Source organism: Halteromyces radiatus, assembly GCF_025201355.1.
Source record: "Halteromyces radiatus strain CBS 162.75 chromosome Unknown BX664scaffold_5, whole genome shotgun sequence".
Lineage (NCBI taxonomy): Eukaryota > Fungi > Mucoromycota > Mucoromycetes > Mucorales > Cunninghamellaceae > Halteromyces > Halteromyces radiatus.
Window position 1 is genome coordinate 910,316 of NW_026251691.1, and position 22,740 is coordinate 933,055.

General features: G+C 32.8%; 6 protein-coding genes across 6 annotated transcripts; 1 reads left to right on the forward strand and 5 right to left on the reverse strand.

The window, feature by feature from the left end:
- Positions 1-389: 389 nt before the first annotated feature.
- BX664DRAFT_298898 (vacuolar transporter chaperone complex subunit) lies at positions 390-2,981 on the reverse strand. The gene is made up of 5 exons (XM_051542288.1): positions 2,884-2,981; positions 2,462-2,778; positions 2,187-2,386; positions 618-2,125; positions 390-536 (listed from the first exon to the last, which is right to left on the reverse strand). The coding sequence occupies exons 1-5, from the start codon at positions 2,942-2,944 to the stop codon at positions 502-504; spliced, it is 2,121 nt and encodes a 706-aa protein (XP_051398994.1). The 5' UTR covers positions 2,945-2,981; the 3' UTR covers positions 390-501.
- A 135-nt stretch (positions 2,982-3,116) lies between these two features.
- Positions 3,117-4,952, reverse strand: BX664DRAFT_264397 (uncharacterized protein; the record flags this gene model as incomplete). The annotated part of the gene is made up of 5 exons (XM_051540814.1): positions 3,117-3,302; positions 3,366-3,500; positions 3,574-3,682; positions 3,761-4,155; positions 4,455-4,952. The coding sequence occupies 5 exons, from the start codon at positions 4,950-4,952 to the stop codon at positions 3,117-3,119; spliced, it is 1,323 nt and encodes a 440-aa protein (XP_051398995.1).
- Positions 4,953-5,241: 289 nt separating this feature from the next.
- Positions 5,242-6,527, reverse strand: BX664DRAFT_265636 (uncharacterized protein; the record flags this gene model as incomplete). The annotated part of the gene is made up of 5 exons (XM_051540866.1): positions 5,242-5,653; positions 5,742-5,839; positions 5,929-6,244; positions 6,323-6,411; positions 6,477-6,527. 5 exons carry the CDS (start codon positions 6,525-6,527, stop codon positions 5,242-5,244), a joined length of 966 nt encoding a protein of 321 aa, XP_051398996.1.
- A 262-nt stretch (positions 6,528-6,789) lies between these two features.
- BX664DRAFT_386758 (uncharacterized protein) lies at positions 6,790-10,884 on the reverse strand. Its single transcript, XM_051549344.1, has 14 exons — positions 10,746-10,884; positions 10,633-10,660; positions 10,457-10,554; positions 10,357-10,390; positions 10,165-10,293; positions 10,034-10,092; positions 9,732-9,956; positions 9,533-9,663; positions 9,326-9,454; positions 9,090-9,230; positions 8,868-8,979; positions 8,686-8,759; positions 7,556-8,611; positions 6,790-7,473 (listed from the first exon to the last, which is right to left on the reverse strand). Exons 1-14 carry the CDS (start codon positions 10,876-10,878, stop codon positions 6,856-6,858), a joined length of 2,967 nt encoding a protein of 988 aa, XP_051398997.1. The 5' UTR covers positions 10,879-10,884; the 3' UTR covers positions 6,790-6,855.
- A 169-nt stretch (positions 10,885-11,053) lies between these two features.
- BX664DRAFT_282174 (uncharacterized protein) lies at positions 11,054-14,479 on the reverse strand. The gene is made up of 11 exons (XM_051541552.1): positions 13,902-14,479; positions 13,732-13,816; positions 13,580-13,626; positions 13,446-13,453; positions 12,968-13,340; positions 12,781-12,880; positions 12,545-12,700; positions 12,391-12,469; positions 11,516-12,303; positions 11,327-11,435; positions 11,054-11,270 (listed from the first exon to the last, which is right to left on the reverse strand). Exons 1-11 carry the CDS (start codon positions 14,437-14,439, stop codon positions 11,160-11,162), a joined length of 2,394 nt encoding a protein of 797 aa, XP_051398998.1. The 5' UTR covers positions 14,440-14,479; the 3' UTR covers positions 11,054-11,159.
- Positions 14,480-21,180: 6,701 nt separating this feature from the next.
- On the forward strand, positions 21,181-22,738 carry BX664DRAFT_335555 (uncharacterized protein; the record flags this gene model as incomplete). The annotated part of the gene is made up of 9 exons (XM_051545927.1): positions 21,181-21,262; positions 21,330-21,373; positions 21,450-21,507; positions 21,572-21,639; positions 21,701-21,921; positions 21,991-22,106; positions 22,190-22,225; positions 22,299-22,382; positions 22,468-22,738. The coding sequence occupies 9 exons, from the start codon at positions 21,184-21,186 to the stop codon at positions 22,650-22,652; spliced, it is 891 nt and encodes a 296-aa protein (XP_051398999.1). The 3' UTR covers positions 22,653-22,738.
- Between the last annotated feature and the right edge of the window lie 2 nt (positions 22,739-22,740).

Sequence of the window (22,740 nt, forward strand, 5' to 3'; positions counted from 1 at the left end):
CCTTTTTATACTTTTGTCATTCCTTCAAAAATCATCATCATTGCACTAAGCTTGGATATCATGAAATCATACTCTTTCACTTAACTTAATATCAATATATATATATTCTCTCTCGATTTATAGAGTAAATTAAAAATGGAATGTCAATATCGAAATGTCTCATCCAATAACGATCATCATTCAATAAAAAAAAAAATCAAAATAGCATTTGTCTTGAAATAATATCGAAATCTGAAAAAACTGTTTACTCTTTTACCCATCCAAACAAGACTTCTATGCAATTTGAATTCTTTTTATTCCAAATTTATTCTTTTTTCCAATGTAGATATCTGTCAAAGAAGTAAAGTACTAAAATAGTCAAAATGGTAAAAAAAAAAAAAAAAAAAATGCTAGGACTAGAAAATATGGTAAGGTAAAAACAAAAAGAAGAGTAAAGGCATAATGATGACTAATAAAAGAGAAACAGAGAGAGAGAAAGAGAGAGAGAGAGATGAAGAGATTCTAATTCCAGATACCTTCATCAGCAGTCAGACGAACTATATATAATATAATGTAAAAAAAAAAAAAATTGAGTAAAATTGATTTCATTCCTAAAGGATCATCCCTCTTCGACTTACGATAAAAGTTCACAGAAACAGCAATCACCAAAAAGAATGTCATCACGGCAGGACCATAAATATCAGAATATTCACCAGTATCACTTCGAGCCACACGATCCGCACGATCATGATAATTGTATAAAGCGTACAACATAATAGTCATGGACAATACGGTAAATACAGCAGCCGATATTCTACCAATATGATCAGAAAAATTGAGTAATCCAATAGCCAAAGCACCGAGTAAGAGAGTGAATTTGAGCCACTGTAAAAAAGTGCGTTCATTAGCAAAGTAAGTTTTGACAGGAGGTGCTTTTTGAATAGGTCGTGCACGAGTTGAATTTGCAGGAGGAGATGATTTGTTATTGTTGTTATTGTTGATATTGTTCTCTCGTTGACGTAAAAAGGAATTTTTAGTCTTGCTGATCAAATTTCGAAGTCCAGGAGGTGAAAGTTGTTTCAGTAAGCCATCTTTTGACTTTTCATGAGATGGATGATGAACAAGTAAAGGTGTATTTTCATTGATGGTATCATTGTTATTGTTGTTTGAGCGAAGAACATCTGGATGTACGTTGATTTCCATATGAGAAGTAGATCTAGTAGCAGGAGCAGATTCATCGCTGGTATGTGTTGAGGAAGGTGTCAAGGTACCATCTGCAGGTCGAGATAAAAATGATCGAGAGGGAGGTTTGCGAATATCCACATCCATTTGAGGTAACCAGAATGGTAAGACATTAATTCGATCTTCTAATAATGAAGCACATCCATGAATGAATTTAGAGAATTTGGGTACAGATTCCACAAGATGAGAGTTGACAAGATCCATGATCCATTGAGGAGGTTCTTGACCGACATGAGTTTGTAATTTGACTTCCAATACAGCATAAGGGAATCGGCAGATATCAGATTCAGGAAGTTGCTTGAAAGGATAGTCCACACCAATATCCATCCGTCTCCAGTTTGACTTGGTTCTATCTTCACGAATCAAAGAGAGTTCTGTATCTAAACTAATACGTACACGAGCATCCCCAGGTAATTGAAAAGCTGTTCGATTATAGAAAGTACGCATCATTGGATGTAATCGTTTGGTTAACACACGGTATTGTACTTCTTGTGCCAATTGTTCCAATTCTTGAATTTCCTTTTCAGATTTACGTCCTTGTTCCCTTGTTTTGGCAAAGAGTTCATCTACGGTATATTGACCTTGTAAAAACGCATTGAGATATTTTTCTTTGATAGGGAAACGAGCTTTGACCGATTTTTCGCCAGTCCAATCTTCACGGTGAGTTTTGCGTTCCACAAAGATAGTATTAGAATCCATACCACCATACCATCGCATTCGAATAGCTTCAGCACCTTCAGTTTTCTCCAATCGTCCCATATATAAATCAAAATCATCATTATCATAATATACACTAGTAATAGCTGAATCTTCTTGTTGGAATTCCTTGTTGGGATTGAATACCAAGACGGGTAGATGTTTAAGAATAATTAATTTCAGTTCTGTAATATTGTCAGGATGAACCCTAATAGAGAAAAAAATAATAGTTAATATTATTATTATTATCAAGTATTATATATATTTACCAATATTTCGTAGTGTTTCGAACAAAAGCAGCTTGTTTTCCACCAGCACCAGAATCACCACCACGTTCTTTTCCTCTTGTTCGAATTCGATCATATAATCCCGAAATACGTACAATCAAATGATCATGATTTTCCTTGTAAAATGGTTTAGCATTTAAACGAACACCAAACATTGGTTTGAGTGACCAACCCGTCATTTTCTAAGAGTAAACACGTGCGATATGTCATTGGTTAGTCGGTGTTTTTTTTTTTTTTTTTTTTTTTTTTGTACTTACATCGTGCTTCTTGATAATTTTCATAAATCCAGTATAATTCAAACGAGTAAACTTGGCCAAATCATGAACATCAGCAATAATATGTCCCAATTCAATTTCTGAAGCAGTAAATTCATCATCATCAGGATTAACTTTTTTGCAAAGAATATCTACTTCTTGAGTTTCAGCTTCAATACGACGTTGGATTTCACCGAGTTTGACACGTTGGAAACTATATACCTTGTCTAATTCTTGTTCTAACCGTTCGATAAATCTTGATTCTGATACTTCATTCCAAGGAAGACCATTCTTTAATATTGCCTTCAAATCGTCATATGCTACAGAAAAAAAAAAAAGAGTAATCATGAAACATTAATAAACTGTATGAAAATAGTTTTCTCTTTTTTCTTTTTTTTTTTTTTTGATATATAATATAAAATTACCAACATAATGAAAAGTCCATTCAGGATTCAATGATGTTTTCAATGTTTGACCAAACTTCATTGGACAAGGAGAATGTACTGAAAAAGGTAAAAGAAAAAGTTAAAGGAAAGGAAAAAGAAAAAAAAAAAGAGAAGAGAAAAAAAAAAATCTAAAACAAGAAGGCGGAATCTCAAAAGAGGATGGGAACACAACACGTACAAGAAAAAAAAAAAAAAACAAAACTTTATTTCGATCAACATAATTTTTGACGTAAATGACTATCTAAGATTTTCCTTTGTCTACCAAGCCACGAAGAAGGAGTAGATCTAATGGATAAATTGGACATATCTCGATGACTTCTACGAGCCAGATCATACCATGCTGATATAATAAGTTGTTGTTCCTTCCGTGATTGAAGTCGTACATCATGAATTTGCTTCTATATATATATATATAAAATCAAGTTAATTCACTATTCCCAAAGGTTTCATTTATTATTTACCTTTAACAAATCTTGTTCTTCTTCTTTTGTACGTGGTGTTCTTGATAATAATAATGTAGATGGTTCTTCTGATTGTCTACCCATTGTAAATCGAGCTGCCATTTCTTGTAATAATTGTCCATATAATTTGATCATCTTACATCCAATAAAAAAAAAGATATAGTTAATATATAATTTGTTTCTCTTTTTTTTTAAAAAAAAAACTTACATCTCGAACTTTTCGTATTTTTCCTTGTGTTTCATTGATTTCTTCATGAAGATGAAGTACATGAATTTGAAGACTTGCATTTTGTTCCTTGATCACTTCCAAATCAGCACTATATAAAAAAAAGAATCATGCATTAGAACGGAGGTTTAAAAAAAATGAAATTGATCATATATATATAATTATTTACTCAGACATGCCAGGTTGATCTTCGTCGTTAGATGGTTGATTGTTAATACCATTGAGATAATTGGCTTCTACAAGCATCCTATTGATATCATGGAGTTGCATTTTGGTAATATCTTCCAATCTATTGAGACGTTCTTGTACTCGACCATGTTCTTTTTCATATTGTTGAAAGGTGATGGGATCCTTAGCGACGGAACTGGTACCTTGTGTTACAGTTGCTTCTAATTGTATTGATTGCGTTTTGAGATAAGCAGATTCTTTTTCCAAGTCAAGAATACGTGATCTAAATGCCATAATTGTTTGTGTTTGGTTCAATAGTGAATCAGGAATACCATTGCGAATTTTTGCTAGTTCTTGACGAAGTTGATCTCGTTCAGCTACAATAACTTCATGTTCCTAATCATTCCATATATAATAATAATAATAATAATAAAGAATTAGCGGTTAACATGATTTGTCTTGTAAATAGTGTTTTTTATTACCTTTTCCAATGATGTTTTTGAGTTTTGTAATTCTTGCATCAAAGAAGAGTTCATTTCACCATTCAGATCAGAAGGTTTAGTATCCTCCATTTCCTTGATTTGTCGCTTTAATCGTCCAATGGTTAATCGTCTTTGTAAGAATTAGAAAAAAAAATACAATTAAAATTGAATCTATTCATTTTTTTTTTAAAAAAAAACTTACAATTCAGTCACATTGGTCTTCTTCATATTTTCTTCCATATTATTTCGTTGATCTAGATCCATAGATTCACCTTGATGTTCACCAGTAGGACCAAGATCATCATCATCATCAATATCGACACTACCTTGATGACTAACCACCTTGTCAAGAGTTGTTCCAGTCCCAACCAATTCCAATTCTTTGATATGATCCTCCAACATTTGTACTTGTTCAGCATTTCGATCTCGTTCATTTTCCAAATAAGTACACTGTTCAGCAAGAGAGGCAACTTGAGCATCCAATCTATTTTTTTCCTTCAAGATTTCTAAATTGTTTGATTCCAATTGTTGTACTTGTTCCTTGTAAGAATCCATCAATGTTTTGAAAGCCAATACTTTGCGATATTCGTCCTCTACTTGATGACTGCGTTCCAATAAACTTGTATTTTGTTCTTCAAGAGCTTTAATATGTCGTCGTAGATCACCACTTTCTTCAGCTTTTCGTCTGTATTTGTCTAAAGCGGTTTCCATTTTTTGTAATCGTTCCATGGTTTGTTGATATTCTTCCAGTTGATCTCGTAAAAGATTGGCTTCTTCCGCTTTGGTTGATAAATCTTCAATCTTTCGTTTCAAATCATGAATTGATTGTACATGTTGTTCCAAAATTTGTTCCATTTCATGTCGTTTGTCTTCACTTTTGGCCAAGTCTTGTTTCACATGATCCAACTCAGCAAGCATCACTAAGTCTGCTTTACCAGTATCATTTGCTTGTGCAATGGCAGCATCCATATCTCGTAATCGATGTTTGAGATCTTCTTTTTCATCCAATATATCTTCCTAATAATAATAATAATAATAATAATAATAATAATAATAATAATAATAATAATAATAATAATAATAATAATAATAATAATAATAATAATAATAATAATAATAATAATAATAATAATAATAATAATAATAATAATAATAATAATAATAATAATAATAATAATAATAATAATAATAATAATAATAATAATAATAATAATAATAATAATAATAATAATAATAATAATAATAATAATAAAGCCTTAGTATAGAATAATTTTGTTTTCTTTTTAATCAAACTTACAAATCTTTCACGTAAATCATCATAATCGTTCAATAGTTGTGTATGTGTAGCTTCAAATTGTTTCCTTTCTAATAAAAGCTTATCCAGTTCCAGTTGAGTTTTGAGGGGAAGATCGCTAAAGTGACGATAAATTATGATCAGTTGAGCTATCCCTTGAAGATAAAATGTACATCCTTCCCCCCTTTTTTTCTTCTTTTTTTTACCTATCTGTATAAAAACTTCTAGATGTAGTGGTACCAGATGTTCCTGAGAGTTGAGAAGATCGAGGATTGATATCATCAATATTGAAATGATTCATAATCTTAAAAAAAGAAAAAAATAGAAGATAAGAAATAGTAATAGATCAGTATATATAAAAAGAATTATATCCATGCCTTTTTTTTCATTTACTTCTTCGATAGACACCATAAGAGCGTGTTGACTTTTTTGGGATAAGCTTTGAATCATTTCGATATACATATGGTTGTTATCAGACTGAACAGCAATAGCAATAACCATTTGACACATGAGCAAGAGTTGGTGAAGATCAGCATCCTTGGCAATAGCATTCAAGTCCACAGGAGGAAGTAGTTCAGGGTCCTGCCCCAAGACTTCTTCAAAGTATCGCGTTATGAGTTTATAAACAATTTTTTGGTTATTGAGACGATGTACCCAGGTCAATTGTGTATCCGTTTGATTTGGTATCTGTTTGAACCATTTGCCATCTCTAAAGATAAAAAAAAATATATGGGACGAGAGATGATTAATATATCTTCAGTATACTGTATTTCCTTTTTTCTTTTACACGTCAGTAAGAATATCCGATAATACCACTCCGTCAGCCAGTTCAACTACAGTATCAATAGGATGAGATTTGCATTCGAATGTATTGAACTATATAACACGAAAAAAAAAAGTTATTTAGTTATAAGATAATGATATAGAGAAAAAAAATTTACCCATTCTACAAAAGCATCTTCCATGGCGGCCTCCATACGAGAAAAAGTCATGTCAATAACCAATAAAGAAGTGACAAAGGAGGTGGAGTATGAACAAAGAGTAAGACAATGAGAGGGCAAAAAAAAAAAAAGAAAGAAAGTAAAAAGGAAAGGGGTTAAGAAGAAAAAAAAAAAAAACAAGTGGAGTACAAAAGAGTTCAGTGAAAAAGGGAGACAATTATCAATAGAAAAAAATAAAAGCGGGGACTGAATACCAAGCAATCAATAAACTGTATTCAACTGAACAACACAAACAAAAGATGCAGCTGCATGATTTGATCATCAAATTTTCTTTTATTAATATTTTGTTCCCAAAATACAAGATTATTCTAAATAAAATTTAATTATCTAAATCAATTTCAAAATGTTTAACATCATAACCATTAATAACAGGACTCATTTCAGATTCATTCCTTTTTGCTTTGTTGGGTCGCATTTTTCGTCGTTTCTTGGTAACTACAGGTTGCTGTGAAGTTGATTCAGATTCCGGTAATGAAAAATCAATCATTGTTGATATGGAACTTTTTGCTGTTTTTCCTCGTTTTTTTGGTGGTGCATTTTGGGTTTTTTCAGAGGATTTCGATGATGATGGTTGTGAAAGGTGATTTTTTGATAACAAAGAAGTTGTTGTTGCTGTATCGTCTTGTTCCAAACTTTCTTTCATTTGTCCATTTTCTTTAGATATGGTCGAATCCGGTGGTGCCATCCCTGCCTCTGATGGCATTTCTATATGAGATGTTGGTGATCGTGGATGGGAAGAGGTCGCTACTGTATTAACTTGTTGAATGTCAGAAGTTTTTTGTGATTTTCTTGCTTTCCTTTTCGAGATCGCTGAATCTGGTGTTGAACCTTCTTCTGGTATCTTTTTCGTTTGTCGTTGTTTTGTACCTTGTGATACTGGTTCCACTTGTTTAGGTAACGGTCGTGCTTTGTCTCTGGGAGGTGCAACAAAATCATCCTAATAAGAAGGCATAAAAAGTAAGTTAATTATATCCCATATTGACCTAACCACTTTTTTTTTTTTTTTTTTTTTGACTTGCATCATCGTTATCCAGGTTAACGGAAGAAATCTTCTTATCGATTGGTTTTATTGTACTTTTCGATAATGTAAAATCCGGGAGACCAGTACTGTATTCATCCATGTCTTCAGCTATATCTGCTTCTGCAGCATTGTACATTTCCTCTTCAAGGCTGTCCATTTCAGTTTCATGTTGTCGTATATCTTTAACATCTTCAAGATCTTTATCATAGGTTTTTCCAGTTGATGTTGCTGCCCTCGTATTTGGTGCGAAAGGTCGTGATGTTGTCGTTTCCATTTGTCGAATATCATCAATATTATTGTCATCATCATCAAATCGTATAGCCATTGCATCATCATCATCATTATCGTCCAGAACAATATACCCAGCATCTGTGTGCTCATCTTTAGGTTGCGTCCATTTCGAAGGTTTCTTAGTCCAGCTTTCTTTGATATAGTCATTGTTGTTCAGAGTATCTGTGTATGTTGATGATGGCCTTTCAATATTTTCTTTCTGTTGCCTGTTGTGTTTATCAGTCTCCATGTCTCGAGTTGAAGAGCTATGATCTTGATTATGTTCCTCCAGATATTGTCGATTTCGTATACTATTTCTTTCTGTCGGTTTACTCCAGACTGATGATTTTAAAGTACTGCGAAGGTGGAATAATTCTTCTTCCTGTGCTGCTAATGCTGTTTCCTTTTCCGCTTCGATTTGTTCGATTTGTTGTCGTAATCCTTGAACTTCAATATCATGTAATCGTTCCATTCTAGCGATCTTACTGTCCATTTCCAATTGTAAGGATTCGTTCTTCTTTGCCCATTGTTTACGTTCCAAGAGCAATTCATTGAATTCACCATTCATTTCTTCCAATTTAACTTCTAGAATTTCAAGTTGATTCACATATTCGGTTTCGGCAGCTACCCACTTTGCGTGTTGTTTTTCCAAGAGGAGGTTGCTCTTGAGATCTTCTTTTTCAGCGTCCCTTTGAAATGCTGTCAACTCGTCGACCTGTTCCTTCAAATATTCTATTTCATTTTCATAATCTTTATGAGCCTCCAAAAGTTGCTGATTAACCCGCTAATAATATAAAAATAAAATCCAAATTTAGTCATTGGAATATTTGATACGTATATGTTTAATATTCTTCTTACATGCGCCTCTGCAAGGTGATATTCCAAATCATCATTTGTAAATCGGAAGGAATTTGCAGATACTGATGCCTCAACTGAAATAGATGAACAAAAAAAAATCCATGTTAATATTGTTTTCATATGTTGTTTTACTTTAGATGATATGATAGCTTTATATATATATATATATATATATTTATTACCTAAAGATATCTTGAGTAGATTCATTTCATGTTCCATATCGGCCATCTCTAATTTGTGAGTTGCAATCGCACGTTTCATGGCTGCTTGAACAACATCTCTTGAGCGTAATAACTAACGAAGAAGGAAAGAAAAAAAAAATATCATCAGTCACCAGATCCCATCTAGTCAGAAATCAAAAATAAAGGAAAAAAAAAAGAGAGAGAGAGAAAGAATATACTTACGTTTCGATGATGGCAATCTGATAAGTCAATCTTATTTTTCAAAGGTAGCATTTCTAATTGGAGTTGAAGATTCTTTGCCCGGTAGTTTTCCAGTAGTACATCCCGTTTTCCAACTTCATCATTCAATTCCTTGACTCGATTCTATAAAGTATATTACAAAAAAAAAAATTAGAATCCATAAAGCATGTATCGGTCACATATATATATATATATATATATATATAGTTTCAACCTACCCTTTCCACTTGTACTTCTTTAGTCTGGCAAATTGATTGTTCACGGTTCACCACACAGCGAATATTTTGTAATTTCGATGTAAAATGCAGTATATCCAAATTTCGTCCTGTTGTATGTGATCCATATTCCTAAAGATACGAGATAATACATCGCATGAGAACAATAAAGAATAATTTTTTTCTTTTTTTTTTTATCCTTCAACTTACAGTGAAATGAGCAAAGACCATAATTTGATGAGATCCAGAAAAGTAATCGAGCAGTAAATGTGACATGGAATAACGTTCAACATCCAAAACTCCAAAGAATTGTGGATCAGAATATAAGTTTGTCATTGTTTCTATTTATTAAAAGTAAAAGTAAGAAATATAGATTGAATCTTGGGATTGAATATAAAAAAATACATACCAAATTGACGGTAAGACTTGCGATAAGCTATTGAATCAGACCCAATGGAAGGAGGAAGAAGATCAATCAAGGCAAACTGAGAATGGAACTGTCGATCATCAGTGAAATAGAATGTAAGAATGCTTGGGTATTTTCGAGGAATAGAGATCAGTTCATCGTAAATTTCGTCCATGTTTTTGATAGGTTTGAGGTAGGAAGTCAATGGGAGTTCAAGTGCTTTAATATCTAATAAAAAGTTACAGTGAATACCTGAGTTTTGAAAAGGGGAAACCGTTGTTCATATTTTCGCTTGAAGAACTTACTTTCAATTCGTTGATTCTTTTGATAGTTGTAACAATATTCATCTGAGAATCCAACATAACTGAATATATATATCAAAAAGAATAAAGAATCAGTAACTGGTTTCAACTTTTTCGTTTCTTTTTTGATTTACCCATATTCCACTCTGATTTCTGGTAATAATTCATTCTTGCGTCGATCGTTTTCCAGTGATAGTTGTAAATTTAGGTGTTTTAACGCTAACTTTGTCAGTTCTAACCTTTCTTCGTTAAATGGTGCATCCCTAAAAAGATATTTATAAGCGATCAGTTTCTTCATCAATAACCACGTCAGTTCATTTCCTTACCCTGTATTGATAAATACGCCCGCACTGTTGTAACCTATATAATAGATATAAAAGAAAATATGAGTAATGCTGTTTTTTCTTTAGACTAATTGCATAGTACCTATCATTGAGCTTCGTATCAATTTTTCAAGTTGATCTACATAATTGTGTTGATCGGGTATAGAATAACGGCAATCGGTGTAATCGAAACGAGTGTGACTAAAAAGAAATAAAAAAAGAAGGCACTTAGTAATGGGCACTCTTTGCACAAAAAAAAAAAACAACTCATTTTCATACTTTGTATCGTTTTTGTTTATATCTTTGTCTAATAAAAGGTGAAGAGAAAAATGCATATTTTAAAAAAACTGGGTTCCTTTTTTCCGTAATGTTTTTTTTTTTTTTTGTTTTACCTTCAGCATTTGTTACAATAAGGTAAGGTTTTGAGGATGTTTTTTGAACTACAATTAAGCGTTTTGTATTTTCCTGTGGTTTATTAATAGGTGTATGAACATTTGCAAACACCTTCAAAGGCGTCACAAGCATTGATTCAAAAAAAAAAAAAAAAAAAAAAAAAAGGAAAGAGAAAATAAAGATATAGAAATTTTTGGTACACGAAAGCTTCTTTTTAGGCGTGATTTGCTGGGTATGAATATATATGACCACATGATGTAGAATCAATTTATGCCTGAATATGTCAAAAAAAAAAAAAAAAAAGCAAAGGCATTGAATTTATAAATAATTTATAAATTGATAACTATGATACAACGAGTAAATTCTAAAGTATATAGATATAAACAATAAGGTATAACGTATGTTGTAATCACCTAACTAGATAAGATGATAGATTTGAATCGAGAACGACCTTGATAATTATTGATTTTTTGAGAACTAGGTACACCATCAGCATCCGCTTTTGATAAGGTGAGATGTATTTTCTAATAAAAAAAAAAAATTAGTTAACCAATCGAAACTATATTTTTTATTTTCTTACCAAAGCCATTCGATTTTCAAAAGCATAATTTTTGTATGTAGCAGCCTTTTCCCATAGTTCTCTTCCACGTGTACGATTGTCCATATTCCAAGCTGTGATCCCCGCTTCCCTAATACCAATCATCACATATATATATATATAAAATAAATAAATACAATTTATATATATATATATATATAATCTTATTACCAAAATGTAAAAGGAATCACCCATTGATCCATATCGATATCATCCTTATGATCAACAATCCAGTTGAGATGAGGGATAGCATCATCATATCGTTCCTCTTTGTTATAAATACACGCTTTCATCCAAAGTAATACAGCGCGTTGATTTACATAACAAGGCAAAGGTGTGTCAGGATCCATTTCCCTTTCACGAATAGCAAATTCGAGTTGTTCCATTTCCACGATATGTTGTAAAGTGTCATCAATCAATACAAGATAATGTTCCAAAGTAGTTGAATCCAAAAAACATATACCATTCATCAGACACACATATTCTAGGGCACATAATGATAATCTACAATCTTGATATCCAGTACTTTCAAAAAATCGTACTTTTTGTAAAATGTACTTTTCTAGATCTTGTAGGTTGTTGCTCGCTGTATCACCATGAAGAATAAGTTCGGGAACTTGAGCAAAGAGTAGAATAGCTTCAGTATCTAAACCAAGCATAGCAAGACACGTTCCATGTAAATAGCGAAAGACACCATTAGACCAATAATCATGCTCATATAGAAGTTCAAATACCTTGATAGCTTCTTCCCAATCCATTTGCATCATAGAATTAAACCCAATTTCGTTACTACATACATGGAAAATGTCCAATTCTGCCCAGTCGCTTTTGCTGATTTCTATGGCGTAAAGGAATGATTGTGTTGAGAGTGGGATGTTGCAACCAATTCTTGATGTTCGACCTGCGAAATGAAGAAAAAAGGCTGAATGTGGATACGCTTGTTGAGCTTCTAGTAACACCTTTTGCACAAAGAAACAAAAAAAAAAAATGACATTATCAGCTCATCATCATTTTGTTGTCCACAATATATGATTATGATGGCTTACTTCAATGGCTGGTTGTGAATATTCGACCATTAAAATTTGAGGACAACTTGAAGTTAAAATGGTATAATAAGCTAGTAATCTATATAAGAAAAATAAAAGGTTATGAATCCAAGATATATAATAATTTCTTCTTCTTCTTTTTTTATTATTTTACAATAATGAGGACCAGGGGGATCGTATTCCATCGCTTTCCTTGCTAAGTCTTAATAAAGCCAGTCCTAATTGTTTTTCAGGTTGCCATGTGAATGAAGATACAATACGTCTAATATTCAATGGTAGTGAATCTAGTATCAAGTGTACAGCACCGATCCTTAAGTAACAAAAAATTATAGACAATAATTAAATATCTACTTATTCCTTCCTTTTCTATTTTTTTTTTTTCACCTTTACCCAAATTGAAGACCACAAAGTGTATTTTTGTCAATATGATTTGCATGGAATTGTCCCATTCGTTGTTGTTCTTGCCATACAAAATAGTAGCTAGCATAAGCTGGATTAATAATAATAATAATAATAATAATAATAAAAAAAGATCAGTCTAAAGAAACAATGACTATTATAATAATATTATATTTACCTCTTCGAATATTGATTCCACATTTAATATAAGAAGAATAAGATCCTTGTAATAGGTAAAGAATAGCCATTTGCAAACAACTTTCAGCCTTGATGATATGTGCACGCAGAATACCATTGGATACAAATTGTTCACCTTTTTGTTGTTGAGAAGAAAATGGATTTAGTTGTCTATGTCGTCGTGGTGTTGGATGTGATGCTAAATGATGATTGCCGCATGTCAAATAATAATAACAGTGTTGTGCATATTGTAAAACAGGATGTCCAAAAAATGCACTTTGTTGCTTCACTGTCATTTCCAATTCAGTTGTTGTCAAATGATATGTCCGTAATAAAGCATCCAAACTTTCTTTTCGTGTCCTTTCATCGTTTGTCTATGATCATTATCATGCACGTGCAAATAATAATAATAATAATTACAAGTTAGTTATCAATGCATGATTCATTTTGGATCAAGTAATAATTTCAGAATTCTATACCATCACAGCTAAAAATAGAGTTCAGACAAGGAGTGAGGGGATGATGAGAAAAAGAAGAAAAAGAAAAAAGGTAAGTTTCAATAGTCAATAATGAAGTAAAATAAAAAAATCAATTTTCAAAAAAAAAGGGTTACCTTTCAAAAATAACATGGAACTTAGACAAAGAGAATGTAAAGGATTGCTATTTCAAAAATATATATATATATATATTGTTAGTATCATCCATTTACTGCGCATATATTTGGAAGAAAGGAGTAAGAACGTGTATAGATGTTTTCTGCAGTACCTTGCAGCATGTTGTTCTAATAATTGTTTTGCTTTCATGAATTGATTTTGAAAGAAATAATGCATTGCCATATTCGCCGTTTCATCTATTTAATAAAAATAAAAAAAATATAAATATGAATATAAGTTATTGATCATGATTTCATTTTTTTTTCTTTTTTGGAATATCACCTTGTTTTTCTTGTTCAATAGCATTCATTAAATTGGGTGAAATAGATTTAGGATCAACAGTCGGTAACTGAATTCCATTGGCCAGTTTGGTAGGATTGGATGAAGGATCAGAATGAATGGTCGTGTCTATAGGTTTCAAATCAGAAGAAGTAGAACAAGTACTTGTAGTTGGTGTATGTATTTGTCGTTCATCCAAATCATCGTCGTCTTCTAAAGAGGCAGGTGGTGTATCCAAACACGATTGTCCATCTTCACTACTATGTCCTTCGTCCTGCCGTTGTTGTTGTTCTTGTTGTTCTTCTTGGTGCTTTAATGTAGTTTTCAAGGCTCGAATGACAAGCGGAAGGTCATATAAAGCTTGATCATGACCATCAGTACTACTACATTCACTATCACTAGAGATGTCATCTTGAGTTTGTAATATGGCAGTCGTATTTGGTAGAAGCATATCAGACGTTTGAGGGAGTACAAGGTGATCTAGTCCTTCATGACTTGAACAAGTTGAATCAAGACTTGGAAGTCGTGAGTCTTCAAGCATTATATTAAAGAGAAAAAAAAAAAGAACGAGAAAAATTGATAAAAAAAAAAAGGGGGGAAGGAAGAAGAGAAAAGAACAGAAAAAACCAGGCTTAAGAAATCATTGAAATTACCGAAATAAAAATTAAGGAGTGAATTTTTTTTTTTTTTTAGTGTAGTAATATTGATTTTATATATTTTGATATGGGTCAATACAGTTTAATTACAAAAAAAAAAAAAAAAAGAAAAATGTCTACACTTTATTCAACAGTTGATTATTCCCCTCTCCCTTTTTTTTTTTTTTTTTTCCTTCATTCCCCCTTCCAATTCTGTCACCGGCATAATTATCATCCATCAATCATAAGTGATGATTTTATATGTTGCCATATCATAGGAATTAGAGTAACATGAAGGGGTTAGTTAGATAACACATACAAATAAGGCTACAGGAAATACTCTTAAACTTTCTTTTGGAAACACATGTAGGAAGATTGTCTTTGAAAAAAAAAATTGACATTTATTCATATAGATATATAGGTGTATGTATTTGTAAAATTGGTAAAAAAGAAAAAAAAATAAACTGAAAAATCGACAAAGGAAAAACTATACTAAAGATGGGAAACTAAACTATTTTTTAGCCGGTGATTGCCCATTTGCTTCATCTTCAGAGGAACGTTTCATAGGAATGGATGCATCATTTTCTGTTGTAGTACTTGATGTCGTTACAGGAGTTTCAGTGGATTGAACAGGAGATACTTGAGAAGGTTGGGATGGTGGAGTTGACGTAGATGGTGTAGTGGGTGATTGTATGGTAACTTGAGATGGTGTTGATTGCGTGGGTGTTGAAGGTACAACAGGATTAGCTACTGTTGTTGATGATACTGGCGTTGACGTCGATGCTTTATCATTCTGCCCTTGTGATCCTGGTACAGCTGTTTGTAATTTTTGTTGTAAAGCTGCCACTTCCTTTTTCAATTTTTCATTCTTATTGGTTGTCATGGATTGCATTGCCTTCATCCTTCCAATTTCAACTTGTAGAGATGATGCTTCTTCCGATTTAGTGGTCAATTGTTGTTTCATTTGATCTATTTCCGTTTTAATGGATTCCATTTGTGTTGTCATTTCTGCCTTTTCTTGCTTCAATGGTTCCAAACTTGCTGTGAGTGTTTTCTATTTTTTTTTTTTTTAAAAAAAAAATAATAATTAAAAATTGTACTGTATCATACCCCATCTGTATTCTATGATGATTACCTTTTCTTGATTCAACTGCCTGGCCTTGTTGAGTAAATTACTATATTTGGTCTACAAGTAAAAATTAGTACATATTTTTTTTTGTTATTCATAATATAAATATATGCTTACCGAGAGAGCAGTATGTTCATCCTTTTGTTTTTTCAATGCATCCTCAAGTTCCTTCAATTTTTCAGTATTTTCGGGTGGATGAGGCTGTTCACTTTGAGCCTTTACCTAAAACAAAAAAACAATCCATAATGTACGATCAATTGTTTGTCATCCATATTTATTTCTTTGAATATTAAACTTACTGCTGCTTCAAGTTCCGTCACTTTTTTCTTGAATTCATAGGCAAGTTTTCCACGTTGATTGGCCTAAGCAAAAAAAATCATTCAAAATATAATAGAAAGATGTAAATAATCATGCCCATATTTATATCTTACTAGTTGTTATTACCGTTTCAGTCGTTTTCTTAAGTTGCTCTTCAGTTTGTGTCGCTTTCGCCAGTAATTCTTGGTACTGCTTTTCAGATTGCTCAAGAGATTTTGTCTTTTCATCCAATTGTGTCTTTGCAGTTTGGAGCTCAGTCTTGAGTTTTTCGACTTCTTGAGGATCCGTTTTCTACATAATAATAATAATAATATTAAAAAAAGAAATACATTTAATACAATCAAAGTATTCATGTTAACTTACATTATGTTTCGATAACAAAAGAGCACTACGAGCAGTCCACTGTTCTTGTCTGTTTTCTAAAGTTTGGACCATTTCCTTTGTTTGCTTCAATTCCTGTTCCAAACCTTGCGCTTTCACTATCATTTAAATATGAAAAGGTAAGACAGATTTTTTTTTCATTTTTTTTTTTCATAAAGATATTACATGTAAGAGGTTCTACTTCAGCTTCTTTGGTAGCCACAACAGATTCCAGTTGAGTAACTTGTTCCCTAAGTTGTTCAATATTAATGCGTAAAGAAGCGTTATGTTCCTTGTAAAGTGTAGCTTCATTCTTTGCGTCCTTGATTCCTTGTAGTTGCTTCTTGGTAGTGTCATCTTTTTCAGCACGTACTGTTTCCAATAGAGCACGAGTGGTACCCAATTGATGTTGTACGAATTCCAGATCTGATTCTACACGAGTTGCACGTTGTTGAGCTTCGGTGCATCGGGCTTGCCAGATTTCTTTTTCACGTCGTAAAGAAGCACTGACATCACGGAGTTGTTGAGTTGCACTATCAGCAAGGTTGGCAATAGATTGATCATCGACATTATCAGGAGTAGTTCGTAATTCATTGACTTTGGCAAGTAATTCTTGAATTTTCGCTGTCAATGCTTCTTGTTGCTTTTGTGATTCCTCCAATCTGAGAATATATAAAAAAATAATAATAAATACATATTAATAATATAATCAAACCAGTATCAAACATGCTTTCTCGTAAACAGTCTCCTTGCAATTCCATCTTTTTATTCATCATCATCTCTCTTTTTCCCTTTCTTACCTAAGCTTCATCTCATTTTGAGAATTTTCTAATTGTTCTTTTTGGCTTCGGTAAGACAATTCAGCAGAACGAAGGCGTTCTTGAGCACCCAAAACTTCAGATTTTGATGTCGAGATATCCATATTGAGTCGTTGTACTTCATCACGTAGTTTAGCCATGGTTTCCCCATCTTGAACACGAGCAGTCATCTCTGATTGATATCGATCTTCACTTTGTTGTAAAAGCTTCACATTTGATTCTAATTCCGTCTGTAACTCACCAATTCGATCATTAACTGCCTGGATCTTGGCTTGGAGTTGTTCATTTTCCTGTACGAGGGTCGATTTGGTCAATTCCCATTGTTGTTCTGAGGAAATATGAGATGCTTTTGTTTCCTTCAATTCCGTCAACATCTTTTCCAGTTCATCTTGTAAGTTGGTCACTTTTTCATTGCTGGATGTGAGATCCTCAGATAGTTTGTCGATACGTGTTTGAGATTCTTGGGCAAATTTGTTATATTCCTCTGTGATTCTATTGGTAGTAGCATCAGCGTCAGCGAGTCGTTCCTTGAAACCGAAGAGGTCCTTCTTCAAAGATAAGACCAAGTTGTTTGCATCATCGAGTTGCTTAGCTTGCTCTGCCATGGCATCATCTGATGTGTTCTTGTCTTCATTTCCAGTAATACCAGTTCCATCACCTGAGCTTGATTCTATCTTGTGAAGAGCTTCTCGCAATTTTGTTTGAGCAATGATTCGTTCTTGATTTGCAGATGCCAGTTGCTTCTCTAGTTCCAAATAGGTCAACTTCAATTGTTTGAGTTCTCCACTTGTCACTTGATATTTATCCTTCCATTCACGTTGATCAATGGCTTGTAATCCACGAAGTTCCTTTTCTTTTGTTGACAATGTTTCACGAAGGTGCTGTAATTCACGGGAAAGTCGTTCATTGTGTTGCTTGAGTTCTTCTACCAAATGGCTTGTTCCAGTTGTCGAGCTGCCCAAGCTTTCATTCATGTTTTGAAGTAACGTTGTAAGAGATCCTCGTTCATTTGCCAATTCCTTGTTTTCCATTAATAGACGTTGGTAACTAGCGTCACTAGCGCGAAGTTGAGCAGATACAGATAAATGATCATTATTCAAGGTTTCCAGACTGCGTTTGAGAGCCATGATTTCATTATGAAGAGAGAGCACACGAGCTTCCAGTTCACCAATATGACCTTCTCTTTCCGTAGCACGACGTCGTAGATCTTCAATTTCACTTTGACGAGAAGATGATACTTGTACAAGTCCAATGTTACGTTGTTTCACTTGATCCAACTCCATCAGAGTTTGACTATGTTCTTTTCGTAGAGTGGAAGCTTCAGCACGGATTTGTTTTAATTCTTGTCGTTGTTCTTGCATTTCCAATTCCATTTCTTGTCGATAACTATCAATTTCTGTAGACATCTCAATATGTTTCTCTTCTGCCTGTTTGAGCTTTTGTTGAATGTCATTGGATTCGGCACTATTTGATGTCGTCAAGGTATTTGTAGAAGTTTGATTAAGAAGTCGGTCGCGTTCTGATGCTGTCAAAGATAATCTAAGGTGTTTTTTTAAAAAATAAATAAAAAAAAAAACGATGATCAATACCAGTTTCTTTTTCGTTTCTTTTATTATTATTATTATTACTATTGTTTTATTTTTTACCTTAATTCCAATGCTTTCAATTTTTCATTTTGTTCATGAATCAAAGCCTTGAATTTCGTAGATGATTCAGTAAGAAGAGAATGGTTGTCTTTGGCATTGGTAGCGTGATTTTTGGCTTCAGTTGACTTCACTTCTAATTCTGCGGATAGATGGCGGACTTGGGTCATAAGATCTTGATTACGTTGTTGTAAATCGGCAATGTCCTTGAAAACAGTTGCTTCATGTCCCAGGGTTGATGGTATATGTGCATTTCCAAGTAAATCATTTGTTTCCTGTACTTCAGCTGGTAATGTTCCATACTGGCTTTCCACATGTCTTAAAAGATATCGAAGTTGATAAGTTGTGTCATTCAATGATGCAGTGAGATCTTTTTTGTTGTTTTCTAATTCATTGACTTTGTCTTTGAGTTGAGATATCTAAAAAAAAAGATAAAGGCGATAATTAGAAATTGCTTTACTTTTCTTTCCTTTTCTTTTTTTTTTCTGTCATTATTACCTGGTTGGTACTGGAGATCTTTAATTTTGCAAGTTCATCTTGAAGAGAAGACTGAGAAGAACGTTCGGCACGTAATCGTTCAATTTCGGATTCCAACTGATCATGGTATTGTCGTTGATTATCTCTTTCTCGTACTAATTGCTTATTTACTACTGTGAGTTCATTATTAATAGATGTCAATCGAGCAGTTGTATCACGCATTTCGAAAAAGTCGCTATAAATATCATCCCAATGTTTTCCAGTACTTTCATATTGTTTCATCATCTTCAAAAGGTTGCTACCAACCACAGGAGTTGTAAGAGGAGATGACGTATTTGAAGATGTATTTTCTGTTGTACTATCTTGTTTTCCAATAAGTTGATCAATACTGTTGCGGGTAACTTGTAAACGATCCAAAGCATTGGTAAGTTGATCTTGTAACGACTTATTTTCTTGTTCCAATTTGACATTTTGTGCAGTTGCTTTTTGTTGTACAATTTCCAATTCTGCTGAGAAGTTGGCGATCCTTTCTTCTGCTTCCGCACGTTGTCGTTCGTAAATGGCAATCAAATCATTATGATTCTTTTTGGTGACAATACGACTAGATTCTTGTTTTTCATAGCGTTCTTCGGCAGTCTTTGCTTTTTCAATAGCACGCTCCATGTCAATTTTACATTTTGCCAATTCTTCACGTAGTTCTTGAACAGTGTTAGAGAGAGTATCGCGTTCCTTTTCCAAATAAAGTTTTTGAGATGATGCTTGTTCTCGTTCACGTTGCTATATACAAAACATGATATTAGTAAAGAAATCCTTCTTTTTTGTTTCTCTATGATTAATAAAGTTACCTTGGCTTCATTTTGCAATTTGATTTCACTTTCGGCAGAGAGAAGAGCTTGTCGAGTACCTTCTTCATTTTTGATTAAATTGTTGAGTCTAGAATGAAGTTCATGGACTTGTAACTATCAATAATATAAAAAAAAAAAGAAGTAATGAGTATTTAATCTTATATATCTATTTTTTTGCAATACTGTCCTACGTACTTTCAAAGATTCGTTCTTGTAGTGTTCAGCATCCTTTTCTGTTTGCATTCTGATTATCTTCATAGAATATTCTTTGGTATCTTGAGAGAGTTTTGCATTTTCAGCTAGTATAGGAGAAAAAGGAGTTATTAGTAAAAACATGTATTGCCTTTTTTTTTTGGTATGTTACTTACATCTGAGCACTGCCAATGACTGTCGAAGATTGCTTACTAGAGACATAGATTCATGTTTGGTGTTTGTAATATCTTCCATTTTGTTTTCAGCCGCTTCTTTTTCACGTTGATTAATGGTAACTTTTCTTTGTGTTTCTTCCAAAAGATTCCGCGTTCGTTCAAGTTCTTGACCTATATGTATTAATAAAAGTGAAATTATAACTATATTTCTGATAATAGCAAATATATATATATATATATATAAAGGATGATGATGCTTACGTGATAACTCTTCCCGTTTCGATAATTCATCATATTGGGCTTTCAAAGTATTATATTCAGTTGTCAGCGTTTCCGACGAAAGATCTAGTTGAAATTAAAGGCTAAGGTAAATAATATATTTTGAAGGATGAAAAAAAAAAAAGTAGAATATAAATTTATATATACCTTTCAAAAGAGCTTCAGTATGAGATTGTTCAGGATTCTCCATGGTTTATATAATAGAGAGAATAGCTAAACAATCTTTTTTTTTCTTTTTTGGTCACTGAGAGTAGAAAGAGAAGCAAGAGAAAAAAAAAAATTCCAACGCACCCTTTCCCTCCTTTTCACACTACCCGTGACTCGCCCAAGCAGATTGATCCAAAACTTTCCAAAAAGATGAAAAGTTCAAACTCCTCTTTTCTTTTTCCTTTTCTTTTACTTTATTGCAAGAAATGAAGGTTTTGATAACTGGTGCTTCTGGACTCCTTGGTAGAGCTGTTGTTCGTAACTTTAAAGCTGCTGGTCATTCTGGTAAACTCATTGTTATTTATTACTATATTTGTTTATTAACACTTACTTTTTTTTTTATATTTCTTAGTGGTGGGAACCGCGTACAGTCGAGCGAATGATGAGCTCATCAAAGTAAGTGATACTTGTGACTTTTTTACTATATGTATATATTCATATGGTTTACTAAAAATAATAATTTTAATTTTAGCTTGACCTTACTGATAGTGAACAAGTTGAAAAATTATTGAACAATATCAAACCTGAAGGTATATCTATAAAAACAGTTTATCAAATTGTCTAAGGATTTATTCCTCGTATTCTATCCAATAGTTATTGTACATTGTGCGGCCGAACGTCGACCAGATGTAGCAGAAAAGGATCATGAGGGAACTCTCAAAGTAAGTGAAAGTTTGAACTTATAAAATTCATAAACTGACACGGTTTTTATTTCATTTGTAGTTAAATGCAAAAGTACCTGGTGATCTGGCACTTTATGCAAAGATTCATGGTGTTATGCTTATTTATATTAGTACTGATTACGTATTCAATGGCACTAACCCTCCTTATCAAGCGGATGATCTTCCTGACCCTATTAACTTTTATGGTGAATCCAAGCTTGCTGGGGAACAAGCTATTCGTGACATTCATCCAGCTTCTGTTATCCTTCGTGTACCAATCTTGTAAATAATTGAATAATTCCATACTTATTTCGAAATTCAATCATTCTTTCTATCTGGTTTTTATTTTAGATATGGAGATGTTCTTTTCAATGGTGAATCAGCTGTCAATTTATTGATCGATTCGGTGAAGAATACTAACAAACCTGCTGAAATGGATAATTACTGTCTTCGATATCCTACAAATGGTAAGATGATAGTAACCTGATGATAATTGACTATTTTTTTTTCTTTATTTTCTATTTTTGGGACTCGGATGAACTAAACATAGTGGACGACGTTGGCAGAGTGATCAAGGACTTGGCAGGTAGGATGAACAAACAGAAGAAACGTTGAATTACATGATCATTTATATATTTATTTTATAATTTGACGTCAAGTTTACAAGATTGAAAAGGGTCGTTCAATTGAAGGAACTTATCACTTTACAGCCGAAGAAATGCTTACAAAATACGACATGTGTTGTAAGTTCTTTTAAAACAACAAAGGAATTTTGAATTATTCTTTTTCCTTTTTCTCATTTCTCATGTATTTTATATTGGCTTTTAGGTATTTTTGCGGATTTGCTCAATGTATCCAAAGATCATCTTCAACCACAAAATTCTATCTCTGGTTCTGCTTCTGCCTCAAGACCCAAGGATTGTCATCTGTCTACTACTCGTTTACAAACTGATGGTATTGATGTTTCTTTTGTCCCTTTCCGTACTTGGTTCCAATCATATTTGTCCCCATAGCTTAGTTATCTCTTTTGATCTTCGCCTTAAATTAGATAAATAAATAAAAAAAGTCATTTTTATTGATTCATAAAGACAAAAAAAAAAA